The sequence below is a fragment of the Lepisma saccharinum genome, chromosome 11 (assembly GCF_977018435.1).
Source record: "Lepisma saccharinum chromosome 11, izLepSacc3.1, whole genome shotgun sequence".
NCBI lineage: Eukaryota > Metazoa > Arthropoda > Insecta > Zygentoma > Lepismatidae > Lepisma > Lepisma saccharinum.
In genome coordinates, this window is record NC_139239.1 from 62,271,327 (window position 1) to 62,291,077 (window position 19,751).

General features: G+C 38.6%; 1 protein-coding gene across 4 annotated transcripts in view; it reads left to right on the forward strand.

Moving 5' to 3' along the window:
* Positions 1-19,751, forward strand: part of LOC145994851 (serine/threonine-protein phosphatase 2B catalytic subunit 3) — a 237,928-nt gene that overhangs the window by 70,594 nt on the left and 147,583 nt on the right. For all 4 annotated transcript variants that reach the window (XM_083131241.1, XM_083131243.1, XM_083131244.1 and 1 more), the window contains exon 2: positions 4,946-5,149. In XM_083131241.1, coding sequence (XP_082987367.1) covers positions 4,946-5,149 — 204 coding nt within the window. The remainder of the gene's footprint in view (positions 1-4,945; positions 5,150-19,751) is intronic.

Consider the following 19,751-nt stretch of genomic DNA (forward strand, 5'->3'; position numbering starts at 1 on the left):
ACCAGAGCGTAACGTGGAATGAAGACAAACTTTTTACATTCCAAGATTGTGAGCACAGTACACCAGCAAGTTTGCTTATTCGTGTAATACGATTGCTTTATATTATTACAGGGTGGCCATAACGTCTAAATCTAGTGAGATAACTGATGATCAGCACGTTTCCTTATAGTAACACGGTTAAGCCTTGCTTCCATGGTAATAAAACATTAAAATACTGACCAAGGCAGAATTTATTGTATAAAAAATATATACACTAAATAGCTAACGTTTCCCCCTCTAACAGGGTCGTCTTCTTTCATCATTCTAGTGTGAATAATCGTCTGAAGAAGACCCTGTTAGAGGGTGGAAACGTTACCTTTTTCGTGTATATATTGTTTATACAATAAATACTGCCTTGGTCAGTATTTTAATGTTTTACGTTTCCTTAGTGTGAACACTGCAGCATCTTCATTTATCAGCGATCAGCTACAACACTGGTTACCATGATGCAGTCCTGTTTCGCAATTTTTTTTAGCAATTTTTGTAATCTCACTACAGCTAATTAATTTCTCCCAATGTCACCTAGTGAACTCGTTCACCACTTCTTTCTCATCCACAAATAATAATTTTACCGCCCGGATGTCTTTCGTCAGTGCCATGTCTCACGTGTAATATTGTAATTGGTTCAATATTTTATGACCACCCTGTATTTACAGTCACTACTACACGTGTAATTTAAGCCAGTTTTATTGTTATGAGCGACATATTTCCATGATACAAGATAGTTCCGGTTTCCAGGTAATTGCAAAGAGCATGGTACACCGTACAGTCACAAGCATAAGATGATTCTACACATTTGAAATTTCAATTTTGCTATTAACGGAGAATGTATGTGCTGATGAACTTGCATTCTTATGGGGTTCTAGCCTCAGAGAGCAAAGAAAATCAATGTAAACTTGTACTTGAGGGCGTATAATAGTATTGGATGAAGCTTTGAGGTTCCTTTCGTGACAGTACCTGTGTGACTAGGCGTCGTACAGTCTTATCGTATTCGTTTCATTTTATAGCCCCCCTCCAGCTCCCCCCACTCTAGAACCGTAGGAAGTTAAGTTGAAGTTTACTGATAAGTGTTGTCTGGAGTAGGATACTGTCTTGGCGTTTCCTTCCTGTTCGTAAACCATTATTTTGGGACGCTTCGGTCATGAAAAGAATCTTGAAATTTGTTCCATCCCAGAAGCTTCTTGCGTGGCTTCCTCGAGTTAACTGTTCCGCTTAGCATATGTATCAATATATGAGATAAATCACTATCCGTCCCATCCCATGGAAAACTTTGGGCGGTATAGCTCCACCAACATTTCTGTAGCTTTGACCCTGAAACAGTGTAATCTTTGGCGTTGAGCAAAGCTTCATAGGTTTAAGACAGAGGAAGGAGAACGCTTGAACACCCAGTTTACCTTGTGTTGTCTAAGCTAGAAGTGGTGGTAGTAGGAAAATAAAGACGTATTCATTTCAAAAGAATAAAAGAAAATAAAGACGTACTCAGTCCTGTTGGATTACTATTCGAATATCGTAGAAAAGAAAAGAAAACTGTAAATTACCAACACGATTACAGCCCTAGTAGCGACAAGATAAACATTGAAATTAAAAGAACAAGGGGTCGTCCTTTTAATACGCATACCGAGGCAGCTGATATCTTAGTGGTATAATACTGTAGACTGTGAAATCTAGATTAGTTACTACATTGGCGTAACTTGAGCCATAACTTTGGGGGCGGAATCAGAGTTGGGCTTAACTTGGCGGAGGAGAGGGCAGAGTGGAAAAGTTTTCTATCCATAAAAAATAGCGTCCAGGACTAATTTGTTAATAGCTGTTAAATTTACGAAATCATAAAATATCTTTGCTTCTCAGATCCAAGGACGTTAACAAAAGTACCATTGACCTATACATTTTAATAAACCTGCAAATTCTTACTCCTATGAGTTACTACTCTCGTTTGCATTCTGTTATGAAAACACAATGGGATTTGGAGTTGGTGTGTTCGTCCTTAGCTTTGTCGATCCAACAATATATGTTCTTCGGAGAGCCCTATATAGTAGTACAGTACTTTCAATACAGGCATGCTTCGTTTGAATCCTGCTGCAAAGCATGGACTTTTTTCTCTCCCCCTAACCAATTAATATAGGTCGGCACGGAAAACTGCACCAAGTAACTTAAATTAGCTTCAGTAAGAATTAGCAAGCATTCTGAAAATCAAAGTGGTTCGCGTAATCTGCCACGTATTTTGTATTTGCCAGAATGTAACCAACCGCAAGAAGTGCGCACAATAAAGCGTATAGCGTGGCGAAACTGCGAGCAGTGTTGCCTTCTCAGAACAAAGTACTCATTTTCGTTTAATAATTGCGTCATGTAGTTGTGTTACACATTTCAACTCAGCGTCCTTAACTCTGAAATCGAAAGCTAGGAACTTGCAGTAGAGTTCATAGCTTACTTTGTAAGCTAAAGAAAGCCTAAAAGTTTTCACTGAACAAGAGCACAGTACAGATTGTTTCATGTAGAGTCACTGCACTAATGCACTATAATGAAGTGTTGGTAAAGTGGCGCCGTAACTTCTTTTGTGAATGAAATAAATTTTATGATTTTTATGTACAATTATGTACTATTCATTGTACAGTTCTTTATGGTTTTCAGTCACGTAAGAGACGGAACAAATTCTGTATGGTTTTCTGCAAGGTTTTTCGATAATGATAAAAGAAGTTGGATCAGAGTTGATGTTATTGCCAGTTCAAATTTGCGTCTTGCAGATAAGCTGTTATGTTTACACGCTGAGATAAGAACGCGTATTATATTTAATTTGGCGGACAGTACAAATTACTCTCTCCTCGCTAGAATGGTTTATTGCATGGATGTGTGTATTTATGCACACGGATACTAGGAATGAAGTTTATAACTGAGAATAAACTTAGTTCTTGAAGAGGAATGTAACGCATTTTCCACGTAATTAACAAAGGCAAACTCAGACTGTGAATTGCAATGATTATTTGTGCGGGTTGAGGGTAAATAATGAAATAAACAGCAGAACAAACAACAAAAAAGAATGCCTAATTGAGGTTCAATCTTTCACCATCTTGGTGTCTGAATTTGTTGTGCTAACTACTATACCCCGGAGGCTTAAAGCTCCCGAACCTGATATATATTTTTCTTCAAGTAAATCTGTAGGCCCGTGATTTTTTAAGTTAATAGTTGCTAATATGAATTGATGTGAATCTCGACTACTTCAGTATATCCCATTACCAGCCATGTGTTATTAGGGTGCAGATATTTTCCTATTGGCCCGTAGTAAAACTTAGGATTTAATGTTTTAAAAATGTTTCATGTTGGTTTTTGAGTGTAATAGCGCTTTGTATGGTGCCTAGAAGTGCCTATTTTGACGTTTAGTGTCTATGTTCCATATTCTTGGATCAAATTCCTTTTGGGGGAGCAGGGGGGTGTTTTCTGTCCTTATTCCCACTTTCTTTCACTTCTTGTACTGTATCCACAATACACTAGGTCCGACCCGATTAGTTTATCTGTACATAAAGTGGACTTGAAAGAAACCTTCAAACTTGATTTATTTGATTCTTGTTTAATGTGAGCTGACAAATTGCCAGGACATGAATGTTCCTTTGTGAGCTTGCCGTGACTCCCCTTAATTCTCACAATCCGTCCGCACCCTCTTAATTAGCCAAAAATAGGAAAAGAGGCCAAAAAAAGGTTGCACACCTAAAAGAAAAATGATAGTGTAAAACTAAGAAGAATAAATAAGTCCATGTTCAATGTCAGCTTGGGTCTATTTGTGTGTTTTACACGCCTATTTTCGCAATCTATGGTGCCTATTTGCTTCCCCTTCAGTTGTAATGCCTATAAATCCGTTCTGCAATAATAATTGGCCCTTACTTTTGCAATTCGCCGCGTACGTATTACTAAGTTGTAAACCAAATGGCCCTCGATAATGTGGTTTAGACAGTGGTTTGCATGTATCGAGACTGGGCAAGAGATGGGCATAACCGGTAATCTATCATTGCTAAGGAGATTTTGATATTCCACCATGGTCTTCGCAGTAGGGAGAAAATACCCTCTCTGGTATTTGACTGTTTGTGTAGTTGGAATGCATAAGATGTAAATATGGAAACAAACCACTATCTACATTTCAAAGGTTGCAATAGATAATGTATGGACTTTGCTTCTGTATGTTTGATAAATCCGAGGGACGACTAAAATTAGTACGCGCGATTTGAGAGAGAGAGATGATTTTGTTTACCATTTAGGTTTGGCGTCACCGTGTAGAATTTCCGTCAACATTTTAAATATACAGTTTTGATAACATTTATGACTATGTCAATGACTTCGTCACATCTAGTATAAGATGGACTAGATTTCAGAAATATAGGTCTCATGCGTGCAATGATTGATTTTTAGATTGGACTGTTATGCAAGAAGGATAAAGAGCTGTTTTTCAATATTGCATACATCTTTCGGAAGGTCTGCTAGAGCCGAATTTTTTCCTTGAGTTTTTCATTAAGTTACATCGATTCTGGGCATTGATGTCGTTTCAGTAATATTTATGGGTGTAAGGGGCCACCTTCGGTGAAAGCACCCAGAAGTCAACCTCACTTCCACGTAGTACACTCCGGTAAACTGCATTTCTGCAGGACATCTCTGACGTCATGTTCTATAGCGAATGGGACTTGTTCATTTCATCTTATAACCATTCATTTCCATCATAGTGATTAGCCAAAAGTGGTAGAAATGCTACCTTTAATAAACTAAGTCAACCATTCATCTGCGTCCCGGTGATTAATGTTGAGAGAGAGTACGCTACGTAAAATAAAAATCAAGTTCTTTTGCAGCCACCCTGTATTTGATTATTTTTGTTTAAAAAAATATGCATTTCGTGTATTTTAATGTTGTTTTCTTGTTTCCTTTGCAGGTGTTCCGTTCCCGCCGAGTCACAAATTAACGTGCTCTGAAGTGTTCGACTCTCGGACGGGGAAACCACGGCCGGACGTTCTGAAACAACATTTTATTTTGGAAGGTCGGATAGACGAGTCGGCAGCGCTTCGTATCGTGAACGATGGCGCTACACTCCTCCGGCAAGAGAAGACCATGATCGATATCGAAGCGCCCGTCACAGGTAGGTTGAACTTCGCTTTGAAAAAACCCTCCCTGCACTGCGGGGATCGAGCGTTAGGTTGCACACTTTCGGGAATTGTTGCTGACGATTTTGTGTTTCAGGTATAAAAAAAAAATCACTCGCTGTCACGAGGCCCGGGACCCCGAGGAAATTCACGCATTCCCGATAACAATTGAATGCTTGTTTTGCTTATTGCGTGTTTGTTTTCGAAATTAGTTTCTGCCTTCGATAATCTGATGCTCCGAAACATATCACTAGATAATTGTTTTCCAGTGGCTATTATGGATTGACGAGGGAGATGTCCATATTTTCCCTTTAAAATCTCTTCGCGGTTCCTACCCAACAACAAAATGCCACTAACGAGTTCAAAGTAAAGTGTGCGGCCTTTATAAGTCAATAAGCACAACAGGAGAGAATTCAGGGGGGAGGATGGGGTGAGGATTTGTTGGAATTCCTACAACGTGCATCGCGTATTGCTTGGTATATTTTTGCCATTATCTGGATTGTCTGCCATAAAGGAATGTAAATTATAGGAGTTTTATCATATTTTATTGATTCTATAAGAATTTCAATTTCTCCTGAGTGCACAGTCAGTTTTAAGATATCCCCGGTGACTCAGCGTCGGATTTCACATTGCCTAAGATAACGGTAGGCAAATTGTCCATCTCTATTTTTATTTTTTTTAATTCTGCATTGGGAGTTTTCTTCGCGACCTTCGCATTACGGACAACAGTGAATGAAGAATTTAACAATTGACTGTTACCGTTGTTGCCTGTTGCACCTTTGTTACCTGTTGCACATGTAATTTCGGTTTAGCTGGGCGACATACACGATCATGTAATGGGTATGCGTCGTCGCCTTGTAATCAAGGGGTTCCCGAGTTCGATACCCGGTGGAGGCACATAGTGGTTCGGATTCCACTTTAAACTATAGGTCCAGTCCCGATTAGCCTTACTGTGCACAAAGTGGACTTGAAATACCAATTCAAAAAAAAAAATGTTATGCGGGCTGTTTTCAGCTTTCTGTTAATTTCAATACCTACCTTCCCCCTTCAAACCCCCTTCAGTGGATACAAATAGGAAACAATGCTGTGCATAAATCAGGCTTTACCAAACGCTTCTTCATTGACTTACGCGTGGGCGTGGTCAGCATTGGTGTTCATCGTCTTCGTAGTATTTTGCCTATCTTGTGTCGTGTTTCTGCCCCTGAATAATTACGACACCCAGAATGAAGGGACACCCACATACAGGAACACCACTCTGACGTGGGAGTTGATTCGTGAGTCCAGCACTCAACCACCTTGTCCACCAAGGTATCATCAAATACAGCAACACCAAACTCTTTAAAGCAATTGGCTACAAAGCTCTTTCCTAATCATTTTTTTAATAACTGGTTCTTTAGAGAAGTGTTAACAAAAGTTGTAAGTGAAAATTTAGATAAGTTAAAAGCAGTTTGTGCTGCTATATGTAAAAATTCGACGGAGGAATTGCTATAGGATGAGGAAGTTCATGAAAATGTGATTGATGTTTTACAGGTTTTTTTTTCCCTTGTCTTTTGGCGTTCCAGACTAGTGTCCGTTAAGCCGTACGCGAACAACACATTGAATTCCACGCTTAAATGAGTGACGTTAGAGTCTAATTCGTGGTTAACGTCCAGTAATTTCTAATAGCTAACGGTTCCAAGCAAAGCCGTACGATACAGTCGACTAATCAGAGCACATGCTGAAATTGAGTTATCGAAAATAAAAGCATCGATGTACGGAATATTATTTTTTCTATTGGGTGAAGGGGGGAAAGAGAGACCGAAAGTGTAAATACATTGCTGTGCCTTGCGAGAAAGGAAAGGAACATTCTTCTTGTCTCTATTTATTAATTCGCAATTATACAACAAAGAATAATCTATATATGTCAACAGCAGGGAGTGATGTGATGATAATTATAGCTATTCAACAATCAACTGTAAAATATAATATGTTTGTGTTGATCTTAAATGGTAGTTTAGATAAAATGAAAAACAAACTACCCACATACCTAACCTAGAAATGATATATTATGAAGTTATTTTGTAATTTTTATCACACATTTTCTCTGGTGATTCATATTACATTTAGACCCTGTAACGTGCCCACCGTTACATGGTGGTATGGTAAAGTGTGGCATGGTTTGGTATAATGATGTATATATATTTAAAAACATTCTGCCGGCACACTGTCGATGGCTCACATGTTAGTTTTGTAAGAAGGACGCCATTGATTTAAGTTATCTCTCTTTCGGTCAAAGAATGTGTTCTTCCCATTGTTGTTGGTTTGTAACTGATAAAGAATTGTCTATTTCTTCTGTATAGAATCGGTACAACGCAATGTGCTTTTAGTTATTTTTATGTTTAGGGATTTTTACCGAGTAGGATTGAGATAATTTTGAACGTACGGTTTGTATCTCTGATTAAAGTGAGTTGGCAACGCGTACTCATAGTTAGGTTTTTCGCCGCCCATGCGCCACTCCCAAACGTTATAAAAGCAGCGCAGACGGGCCGAGAGCTCAGTTGACTGCCAGATGCCAACTGCGGAAGGATCGGAAGATCTGGTCCCCAAGACTTCGGTTTAGGATAAGTCCCCGGCCAGATCTTCCCTAACTGATGTTTCCCCCTTACTGATCCGGTTCCAGGTTCAAACCTCGGACAAGTCCCCGACCGGGTCCTTTCTTCAACAGTACCTTGGTTCCCAGGTGTAAACCCCGGGAAGGTCCCCGACCAAGGAACTGAAATGGATGAGTCCCTCACGAACCGGTTCCTAGGTGCAAACCCTGGACAGCCCCCCCGACCGGTTCTCCCCGTAGATCCTGGTTCCAGGTTCAAACCTCGGACGAGTCCCCGACCAGGTTCTCGCACACCGTCCGTCCTGATTCGTTGGGAGGTACCGACGCTTGTCACCTGGCTCACGCCCAAAAGGAGGTACCCGCGGACCCTGTGCATCCTGTTTCTCTAACTTCTATTTCTATCCCCCCCCAGTTGGCAATTTTGATAGAGGGCCTTTTCTTTTGGTCACGTGTGGTTTTCTTTTATGTAATCACGTGGGACCCTTTTACTGTTAATTGTTTTTTGTTAATTAGACACGTGGCCCCGGATTATTATTAGTACATTACGGAACTCGCGTATTTGTATCAAGTGGGAAACCCTAACTGGGATAAAGTAGAGTAGTGTGTTGTTCCCATGTGGGCTAAGGTTTGTATTATTATTATTGGTGCCTATGTTGAATAAAATTGTCACGTGGCATGAAAACAGGAGGTCCCTAACTGAAATAAACTTTGGCTATTTGGATCCAACTGGTACGGTAATTAACTGAAATATATCAGGGATAAAATTGTATGCAACCACCAGAGTAAATGTAAGGTAAATTATTTTGTCATGTAATAAGTTTGTTAACGGGTCAATGCTTTACCCGGGGGTCGAACTGATTATCATTTAACACAACATTTCTGTAAATACCTTGTATTCACTTTTTGCGGTAAAATATAAATGACCATTGCTCACACTCAAATAGGATATTCATGTTTTTCATTTCGAGCTTCACTGTTATTCAAGTTACACCCAGCAAGCCCTGAGATATCCAGAATCTGTGTTCTCCGACTGGAAGGAAGTTAGTACTTATGGGTAGACTTTTGCCTCGCTCCCCCCATCTTGTAAGGTTCTGTGTAGCTCCTTGTGTAAGGGCTCTGCGTAGCCCCTGTGTGTAGTATCTGCGCGGAGGGGCAGACTGTTGCATAAAGTTTTTGGCGCCCAACGTGGGGCCCGAAAGATAAATAATAGGACAGTCTGTTGCAACCCTTATATTTTCCATGTTCAGCTACTTTAATTGCTGATTTTGTTGGGTCATGATGACAATTGAACCGTGTACATACGGCTTAACTATTATGCTCAAGTAACCTCCTAGTCGTTCCCACAATCATGGATCAGCATCGAAATTTTGGATCTACTTCCAATGATGCTACACACAACCAAAGCGAGAGCGCTAACCATTCGCCTACCCGTGAGCTCGCATATATGCTTAAAATTTCCATATAATTCCCTACGCAAAACCCAACTTTAGTTGTAAGGTTTTGTTTATTAACATCCAGCCCTGCCGAATAGAAATCTGATTTCTTTATTTCGATTGGATTTCACTATAAAATATATCCGACCCAATCAACATATGCATAAAACGGAATCAATTTGCCACAGCAGTGCGAACCAGTTCCGTAGTTCTCTACCCTCTAGAAACAAACATTGGATGTGAACAAGGCGGTAGTAAATAGTCAAGGTTTGAAACAGACATCACCTGTCTGTAACATTCCTCTTCTATGTCAACAAATGCCAGAACAAGCCTGCAAAAGACATCTGCCACAGGTATTGAGTAAATAGGTTATGTGGTGGCGGAGAAAACTGTTAATCTTGGTAAGCTTCTGCGCACTTGAAGCTTTTATCTTGTCTGCAAATCATCTACCCAAGCATTCGTCATATCCTGTGCCCATTTATAAATTATTTCCTGGAAATTTGGGAAGATGTGGGATAACGGATGTGGACACAGTAAAGCATTTGCATAATCTTCATCTGCTCCTATAATATTCCTGCGTAGGAATGTGTTACATACTTTGTGTTTTGTTGCATGCACGCCGTTATTGTCAGCCCACCAGGAGCTTTGTGGCTGTCCTTAGATTGAAGTGGCTAATTATTCCGTAAACAAGTGTGTGTACTCACAGAGATTCCTTGATTTCCGGGAATTATGCGTGCATTTTTCCAAGTTTTTGATCATGAGCGAGGAAGAAGTAGTTGCAATGAGAGTTCCTTCTAAGGAAATGGTAAAATCGTTTATAAACATTATGAACGTTCTTAAATGTTTGGCGTAGGAAAACTGTCCCTTGCAATTTAGAGATGCAAAAAGCAATCAGATTTTATATTTTGTGTGTTGCGTCAGTATGTCGTTATCTAGTACTGTATGCAGCTTATTTCTCAACAAACTACCGTGACAGAATTTAACCTAAACGTTTGTGTAATATCAGATTGCAAAATACACCATAAAAATTGTGTGTGTTGGAAATCCTTTAATTGGGCGTTAAATTTGGTTTGGACGCTTCAGTAACCACCATGCATTAAAATAATCCACATAAAGCATTTTAAGACAAAGATATTTATGAAGATGCTCGACGAAGGATTTTCGTTTTGTAATCTTGATGACAACTGTGAAATTTGTCATTTGAAATGCCTTCAGAGTGGCATTACGAACTTTCATTGCGGAGGATTAGGCCTGTACAGTACTATATTATAGGAGTCATGATTTTATTTAGGATCCCTGCAACCCATTCGCAGGATCATAACACACACATTGTATGTGACGACTCCATTGTAGTTCTTAGCACTTTTTAGAAAATGATAAAGTATACCTGATTTGTACGTTTAATATTTCACTGTTCCGCGTTTGTTGTGTTCAGGAGCAACGAGTTGTATGTTTCAGACTTGATTGGAAAATTTTCTGTTATTTATCAGACTATCGGGCGCCATTCCGATAATACAGGGTGAGCCTAAAATAAATATACTTAAACGCTTTATAAGTCGAAAACTGTTTATTTTTCAGGAAGCATTTAGTACTGTTTTCTAGAGAAAGTCTACGACTTCCACTTTTCGTTTGTTTTCGTGAGGTCAGCATCGCGTGAGCGTCCTTGACGTTAGTCAAGCAATACGGCCGCTAGGCAGAAAAGGCTTTCTGTGCTTAAAAAAAAAAAATCTGTTGCTGTCCTACAGCGTCGTTTTATAACACTGTATGGCAAACAACCACCCACTAGGCAATCCATCTAGGATTGGAGCAAGAAATTTGAGGAACCTGGCTGTCTGTTTAAGGGGGAAAAGTCTGGGAGAGGATAACTTGACTATTTCATTGATATCTGTCGTGTTACAAAAGGGTCGTACATAAAATATTGGTAACTTAGCCATGTAAACTTCAGAACATAGCATTCCATTCAGCCATGTTACTCTTGTTTCTGTAAAACTTTGAAAGTGTCTACATCTTTTATCCTCACCCTTTATATTAAACTTACGGAAGAAAACTGGATCGAATAACATGGGAACCTGGGGGAAACCCTGGGGGGTAAAGGCGATCAGGGGCGTGATGCTGATCACATCACCCCTACTCACGACCGGTTCAAGAAAGTGTGGAGCGTTACCCCCACACCCCCTATACGCCTTCATGGCGTGGTGCTAAGCACAGGGGAGCACTTTACCTTTTTTTACCTTCACGGAAGAAAACTTTTATCGCAGTCTACGCCATTAAGTTATGAGAGAAGAGTTTGAAATGATCTAAACCAACCTAAATTGTCAGTAATCGTAAAGGACGTCTCTATTGCGAAGTAGTCAAAATAACAGCCTACAAAGCCCAACTTTGAACCCTGACTATGGCATGATGTATCATGGAACGTGTCCCATCATGTATCCACATAAAATAAGCGAAACAGAGAGAGCTACCACATCAACATTTCTAAGTATGCCTCGAGTTATTGCAGAGTTGCAACAGAAATGTCCACAAGGAGAATCCCGTTTATTCAATCGCTTGGAAATTGGGAAAATGTCCAGTTTGGTCGTAACCATTGCCTTTGTTGGTTGTCTGAATTTACAAATGGTTTACAATAATTTGTGTAATTGTGCCCGTATGTTTTTCTTTAACGCACCAAAAGTCAGGGGAAAAATTGGAATCGAATCAACACGCAACCACAAGGCAACAAAATTCATTACAACTTTGCTAAATATATACAGATATTTTGCAGACTAATGGTTGAAGTTTTGTCCTAGCATTCGAATAGTTTCCGGTTCGATTCACGGTTGGGAATTGAAATAGTTGTTCGGATCCCACTCGAAAATTGTTGGTCTCTTCCCAATTAACTGTTGTAAATTTGCCAGTGCATGCAACAGCAGACACACACGCGCACTGCTGCTTGTGCTGGAGTTCGACGAAGATTTTCCTGGCCTCGAGCCTCATAATGTGAAACTTGCAGGATTTACCGATATGCATTTAGCCGAGAAAGAAAGGGAAATTTGGTGAAACATGGTGAAACATTTTCAACAGAATCCTCAGAAATTTATGTAATAACATTTTTTTACTAGCACATCTTATTATAAGGTAGTAAATACAAATTTGCTTCTTCTATTTAACATTTCTTACCACAGGAATTACACTGCTATATTTCATTACGACAGTTAGGTAAAATCACGCCAATACTAAATATGAGTTGATTTTCACCCGGTTTTAGCTTTCTGATATTTTCAGTTTTGGAGGCAGCAATATGTAGATATTTACATGCAAGTGTGATATCTAAGGTACTTAAGGAAGTAAATAAAACGCTTTACAGTAAGTTCCTAAGTGAATTCGCCCCCATTTCTACAGTTTTAATACCTTAATAACTCGATTGTTTTAGAATTCGGTTTACAAGAAACTATTTTTTGTGAATTTTAATGTATGAAATGAATGTTTTAACAGCGTGCTTTCATGTGACATTGTACACGTTATATATACAAGCACACTAACTATTGAAAATAATTTTAAAATTGTTATATATATACTGCTGGACAAAAAAAAAACCGGACACTTGCATTTTTTGTGATAACGCAATGGGTCGATAAAAGCTCTGGTACAGTGTCTCTCAAAAGTTTTAGGACAACGACATTTTGAACTAGGCAACCCAATTTACACAAGGCGTTGGTGGGTTGCGTGTAGAGTTAGGCTCAATATCAGGGTTGCCACATGCACAATAGATATTTATAAAATACGCGAAAGAAATAAAAACAAGTATTATTGTATAAAATTATTAGAAATATCAATATTATATCGCAAATGACGAATTTATTTCTAAAAGATAGAAACTAGGTTTTCTTGTATTTCATCGCTGATGAGCCAAAGGAAAGGACAATAGGTTAGAGGAAACGAAAGACGACAAAGGAGAGGAGAAAGCGAAAGCGAAAGCAGAAGAGGAAAAGAAGAGAAGAGAAGAAAGAGAGGATAGACGAGGAGAGGAGAAGTGAGAAGAAAGGAAAAATCGAGGAGGGATGAGGAAAATGGAACAAAGAAGAGAGGAGGAAACCGGGAGGAGAGGAGGAGACGAAAAGAGGGGAGTGGAGAGTAGAGTAAAGGAGAGAACAAGAGAAGAACGAAAAGAAGAGGAGAAAAGTGCAGTGGAGTCGGAAATCTAAGACAGGAGAGGAGATACGAGGAGTGGAGATGAGTGGGATGGAGATAAGATGCGAGAAAATTAGGGAAAGCGATATGAGATAAAAGCAGTGCAGAAGGAGGGGAGAGAAGAAGGAGAAGAGAAGAACAGAAGGGGCTGAAGAGAAGAGGTAGTTGCAGAAAATATCGTCTCAGCGTCAAGAATTGATGCATTGGTCAAATTATCGACATGAAACATTCAATAAAATTTTGAAATGTATTGGAGAATGTATTAGATCGGTGCCATATACCTTTTGGCTGAGTTCAGAGCAAGATGAAATCTTTCACGTAAGATCTTTGATTTTACCTGCGATTATACCACTAAAAACATGAATGTAATTTTAACATTTATAAGAATTATCCAATTTTTCTCCAATTCTCGCTTCGTTGAAATGAAAATATTGTAATTTAATATTTTCCCTCCCCCTATCGTTAATTCCAAACTGAATCATTCCGTTTCACACAGCTTGGACAATGAACACAATGGGATATGTCTAAAACTTACGAAAATTTTGTGCCACCGGAGGGGTTTGAACCTACGACCATCAGGTTAACAATCCTTAACGGTAACCATTACCCTACAAGCTGTCGCTACTCAAAGCAGGTAGAAGGAGCTGACCAACGTGAAATGTAGATGCAACTCTCCTCTTACATGTAATGTGCAAAGAATACTTGTTTGTAACAAAGAAAACGAAGGTAGACGAATCGGAGAAAACATTTAATGGAGATTTGGACATGTTGAAATCTTTTCATTCGATATTTGAGGAGGTATCCTTGCATCTCGAGTGGGAAAAGGGGTAAAATTAGTATATCCTGAATTGCCACAAATATAAAGAGTTATTTCATTAATATTTGTCAATGTCTTTAAACAAGTACAGAATTATCTTTAGAGTATCATAATTCATGATCTTATACATGAAAATCTCCCTTTGAATGTGTGTCAATGCAATTATTTGTTTTTTTATATATACATTCCAGATGCAGAACAATGTAGCCACTATACACTGCTATTACAAATAATGCCACCATGCCGTTGTTTAATAAAATGAGAATCGAAAAAAAGAGAACACTTCGTAAGGAGGATCGATCCTAGGACCGCTAGCAGCCCAATCGAGAATACTAGCCACTATTTTTTTTTTTAAAAAAAGGAAATACCCCCTACACGGAGGTATCCCCCACCATTCACTCTTTTTCTCAATTTTACACTTTTCAATTCTTACATTTTCTTTGTTTCTTATCAACTGGACGAACACAAATACCCATGCCTTACCCGGGACTCGAACCCAGAACCCCTGGCGTTGTAGAACTACACCACGCTTATACCTTTCGTTGAAGCATCAATTACTAAGTATTCTGTCCTTCCAATATTGTAAATGTCGTTTGGTATACATGTAGTTAAACTTTTACTTTAATTTTGACTTGCTTTCTTATAGTATAGCAGCTATCAGCCTCCCCGGTGGCGCAGAATTTACAATACCGGACCAATCCCCGATTTTTGTAATATTTCGCATACTTACTAATTGAGGCCTCCTAATCACGAATTTGACGTTAAAATTTGGGGAAAATTTTGTGTTTCCAATACTTAAAAAAAAAAGAAATATACATTCCTGATTTTAATTAAGCTTGCCTTGCCTAACCTAACCTAATCTAACCACCGTGAATGGTTCGTGGGGCTATCCGTCAATGGTGTGTGGGTCTACCCGTGCATGGTTTAACGACCCCAAATTTTAATTTTAATTTTAACAATTTGTTTGCCTAACATAACCTAACCTTACCGAGAATGGTCAATGGGGCTATCCGTGAAAGGTTTTGCGCTAATTGTGAAAACGAACCGATAAAAAAATCTTATTTTCGTAGCACTTTAACGGCAATCGTTCATCATCGAAGCGTCCATTTTCGTATCCTGGAATTTTACGATCGATGCACTGTTGTCAAACTTACCTGTAATCAAATCAGTCCACATTCCACATGTTCTTCTTCATCGTGATTGTCACTGTCACTGTCGTCTTCTTCGTCATCCTCGACGCATTTCCATGCTCTCCAAGTATGAAATCAACAGTGTGGCAACGCTGTAGACAGCGTAACTAATTGCGAGGGTCAATTGTTCATATCAACAAATATGGCTCCCATACTTGTATACGGAGAGTCATTGCGAGAACTGAAAAGCTTATTTTACAACTTCTACATGTTAATGAACAATTTCTTCACTTCACCCAAACATGTTGACCTGAGATAAATCATCGCGACTAATTATTTCGTGAGTATAAGACGTAGCATAGAAATTACAGAAGGGTCCGGTATTGTAAATTCTTTCCGCGTTGCCTTGTAATCAAGGGGTCTCGGGTTCGATTCCCGGTGGAGTCACATAGTGGTTCGGATCCCACTTTAAACTGTAGGTCTAGCCCCGATTAGCCTTACTGTGCATAAAGTGGACTTAAAACACTAAATCAATCAAACCAATGAATAGCAGCTATCTTCGAGAAATAATTTGATGTGATGATGAAAAACTAGAATATTAGTAGTTGTGAAAATACGAGTTATTTCTTCTAACTTATTATTGTGATTAGATATTATGAATGGGAATGGAAAATATCTAGAGGCTTGAACATTGCAGAACGATGCTCTCTTCCTGTGATACTGTAACAGACGAAATGCTTGTTTACTGACGCAAGTCTCGTGTCCAGAACAGTCTTATGAAATGTATTTGCTGTTTCGCAAGGTAACACGAAATAATTACACCGTTTGCAAAAATGTTAGCGAACTGCCAAGTGTGAGAAACGTTATAAGTAGACAGGGGGAAAATTTTATTCATGAAATCACATCACATTTGACAGTGTTTGTCAAGAGCTACTCGTGGGACACTGTGTTAAGGTGCTGGACTAAATGCTTCTTATTTTTCTTCATCGAAGAACAACAATTTTTAAGGTAGAGCAACAGTAGTTCCACTCTTTCTAATTTCTTTTAAATTCTTACACATTCCTTTAATTGGGTTAAAAATAAATAAAAATATTGCTTGCATTTCTGTCATTCATTGACGTACACCAGGCACGTATCCAGGATTTCTTTGAGGAAGAGGCCAGACCCAAAATTATATATATTATATATACATATATATATATATATATATATATATATATATATAGAGAGAGAGAGAGAGAGAGAGAGAGAGAGAGGAGGGAGGGAGAGAGATTACAAAACAGTTCAAATTGTCCGAGCGCCATTGAAAATTCATTATAATTCTATGTTTAGAAAACGACAGGAGAACATTGGTCGAATTTCCTTTCTTGCTCTTTTGAGACAATATATATATCTACAATAGCAATCGAAATAAAGAAGGTCACGCACAAAGAAGACGACGGATCTTCAAATCTCTTATATTACGAGTTCAAGCCCAAAATATGAGGATTTTAACCTTAGACTTAAATTTCAAAATTATAAACAAAATGCCTATTTATACTAAACTTCTCATCGAGGACAAAAGAGTTTGTAACTGTGAAACTAGCTCTGAATGCAAATTGACATTTTTTCATGTGAGTAAGAATGAAATGTGTGGCACACAGAGATACTTTTTGCGAAAGCAATTAATTGTGTCCTGTCCCAGCATCTCTGGAGCAAAGCCGCGCATAGCAGAAAAGAAGGGGAGAAGGGGGGGGGGATCGACTGGACAGAGCGAAACAGTGCACGCTGCTGGGAAGGCTGGTAACTGCAGTGGCTTTCCTCCCTCCACGCAATCCCGTTTCTCTCACGTGTTCATCGATGCTCAGATACTTGTTTTCGTTCACCTGCTCCAGAGATAAGTGGGACAGAGTGTAGTTCGAATACATGTATCAAGTAAAGAACTTTATCTCAGAATGAAAATTCCACAGAGTTTTAAAACGTTTGCTTCAGCAATGAATGATTGGAAACGGATCACATATACAATTCCCTTGCAAAAATCTAGTAGTCTAAAACTAATTTGAAGACTTGAAAGTATCTATTTACTAGATTCCAAGTTGTAAGGAATTATTTCGTAAATGTTCATGGAACCGTTATGAAATTAAAATAAATTATTCACAAGCTTAGATATACTAATACGCAGAAAGAAATTCAGAGTAAAATGCAAGTGTATAAAGTAATTCTAGAAGTACAGAGCTATGTATATCAGAGTATTGAACTTTTATTTTGCAGGATAACGTCTACAATATTGAGGCGAGAGAATGATTAAGAATTGTTACTCCAAGGGAAACGAAGGGCGTAGTGTATTGGTTCTTGAAAGCATTGATTGCGGTCCCAGGTTCGATCCTCCATACTAGAAAATACATTTCCCCTTCTACTAAGGTAACATTATTTGTAATAGCAGTGTAAAGTGGCTACATTGTTCTGCATCTCGAATGTATATATATAAAAAAATGAATTGACACACGTTCAAAGGGATATTTTCATGTATAAGATCACGATAATTCAGTACTCGTTTAAAGACATTGACAAATATTAATGAAATAACTCTTTATATTTGTGGCAATTCAGGATATACTAATTTTACCCCTTTTCTCACTCGAGATGCAAGGATACCTCCTCAAATATCGAATGAAAAGATTTCAACATGTCCAAATCTCCATTAAATGTTTTCTCCGATTCGTCTACCTTCGTTTTCTTTGTTACAAACAAGTATTCTTTGCACATTACATGTAAGAGGAGAGTTGCATCTACATTTCACGTTGGTCAGCTCCTTCTACCTGCTTTGAGTAGCGACAGCTTGTAGGGTAATGGTTACCGTTAAGGCTTGTTAACCTGATGGTCGTAGGTTCAAACCCCTCCGGTGGCACAAAATTTTCGTAAGTTTTAGACATATCCCATTGTGTTCATTGTCCAAGCTGTGTGAAACGGAATGATTCAGTTTGGAATTAACGATAGGGGGAGGGAAAATATTAAATTACAACATTTTCATTTCAACGAAGCGAGAATTGGAGAAAAATTGGATAATTCTTATAAATGTTAAAATTACATTCATGTTTTTAGTGGTATAATCGCAGGTAAAATCAAAGATCTTACGTGAAAGATTTCATCTTGCTCTGAACTCAGCCAAAAGGTATATGGCACCGATCTAATACATTCTCCAATACATTTCAAAATTTTATTGAATGTTTCATGTCGATAATTTGACCAATGCATCAATTCTTGACGCTGAGACGATATTTTCTGCAACTACCTCTTCTCTTCAGCCCCTTCTTTTCTTCTCTCCTCCTTCTTCTCTCCCCTCCTTCTGCTCTGCTTTTATCTCATATCGCCTTCCCTACTTTTCTCGCATCTTATCTCCATCCCACTCATCTCCACTCCTCGTATCTCCTCTCCTGTCTTAGATTTCCGACTCCACTGCACTTTTCTCCTCTTCTTTACCTTCTTCTCTTGTTCTCTCCTTTACTCTACTCTCCACTCCCCTCTTCTCGTCTCCTCTTCTCTCATCTCTTTTTCCTTCTCTTTTCTCTTCTTTGCTCCATTTTCCTCATCTCTCCTAGAATCTTTTTCCATTCTCCTCACTACATCTCCTCTCCTCGCCTATCCTCTCTTTCTTCTCTCCTCTACTTTTCCTCTTTTCCTTTCGCTTTCTCTTTCTTCTGTCCTTTGTCACCTCTCGTTTTCCCTCACCTCTTTTCCTTTCTGTAGATTCATCAGCGATGAAATACTAGAAAACCTATTTTTTTCTTTGAGAAAGAATTTTGTCACATGCGACATAATAGTGATATTTTTAATACTTTTATACAATAATACTTGTTTTTATTTCTTTCGCGTATTTTATAAATATCTATTGCGCATGTGGCAACCCTGAAATTGAGCCTAACTCTACACGCAACCCACCAACGCCTTGTGTAAATTGTGTTGCCTAGTTTAAAATGTCGTTGTCCTAAAACTTTTGAGAGACACTGTACAAGGGCTAACTAAATGTTGCAGAAAGTGAATTAAGTACGAATGCATAAACAAAGTCCGAGCCTATGAATGGTGCATATGGTACTACATGATCTGCCGAACATTCTGTAATATACCTGCGAGCTGTTATTGCAATTCAGATGTCAAATATTAAAGTGTCCGGTTTTCATTGTCCAGCAGTATATATATATATATATATTTTTTTTTTTTTTCGGTAGTAATAACTACACTACATTTCCGGTAATACGAATTTTACAGTTTACAGTGCGGTGCCGTATTACAGTTGGTCATAACCACTGTAGCTATTTTTTTTTATTGTACAGTACATATTCAATACAATATATTTCGGATTATCCGAACTGTTTTCTCAAATTCGGATGAACAGTGTTTACCAGGCAGGCCTTGACCCACAGTATTTAGAGTTAGGATGCTCTCAAAACATGCCTTTTACATAAGTAGTTATAATATTGCTGC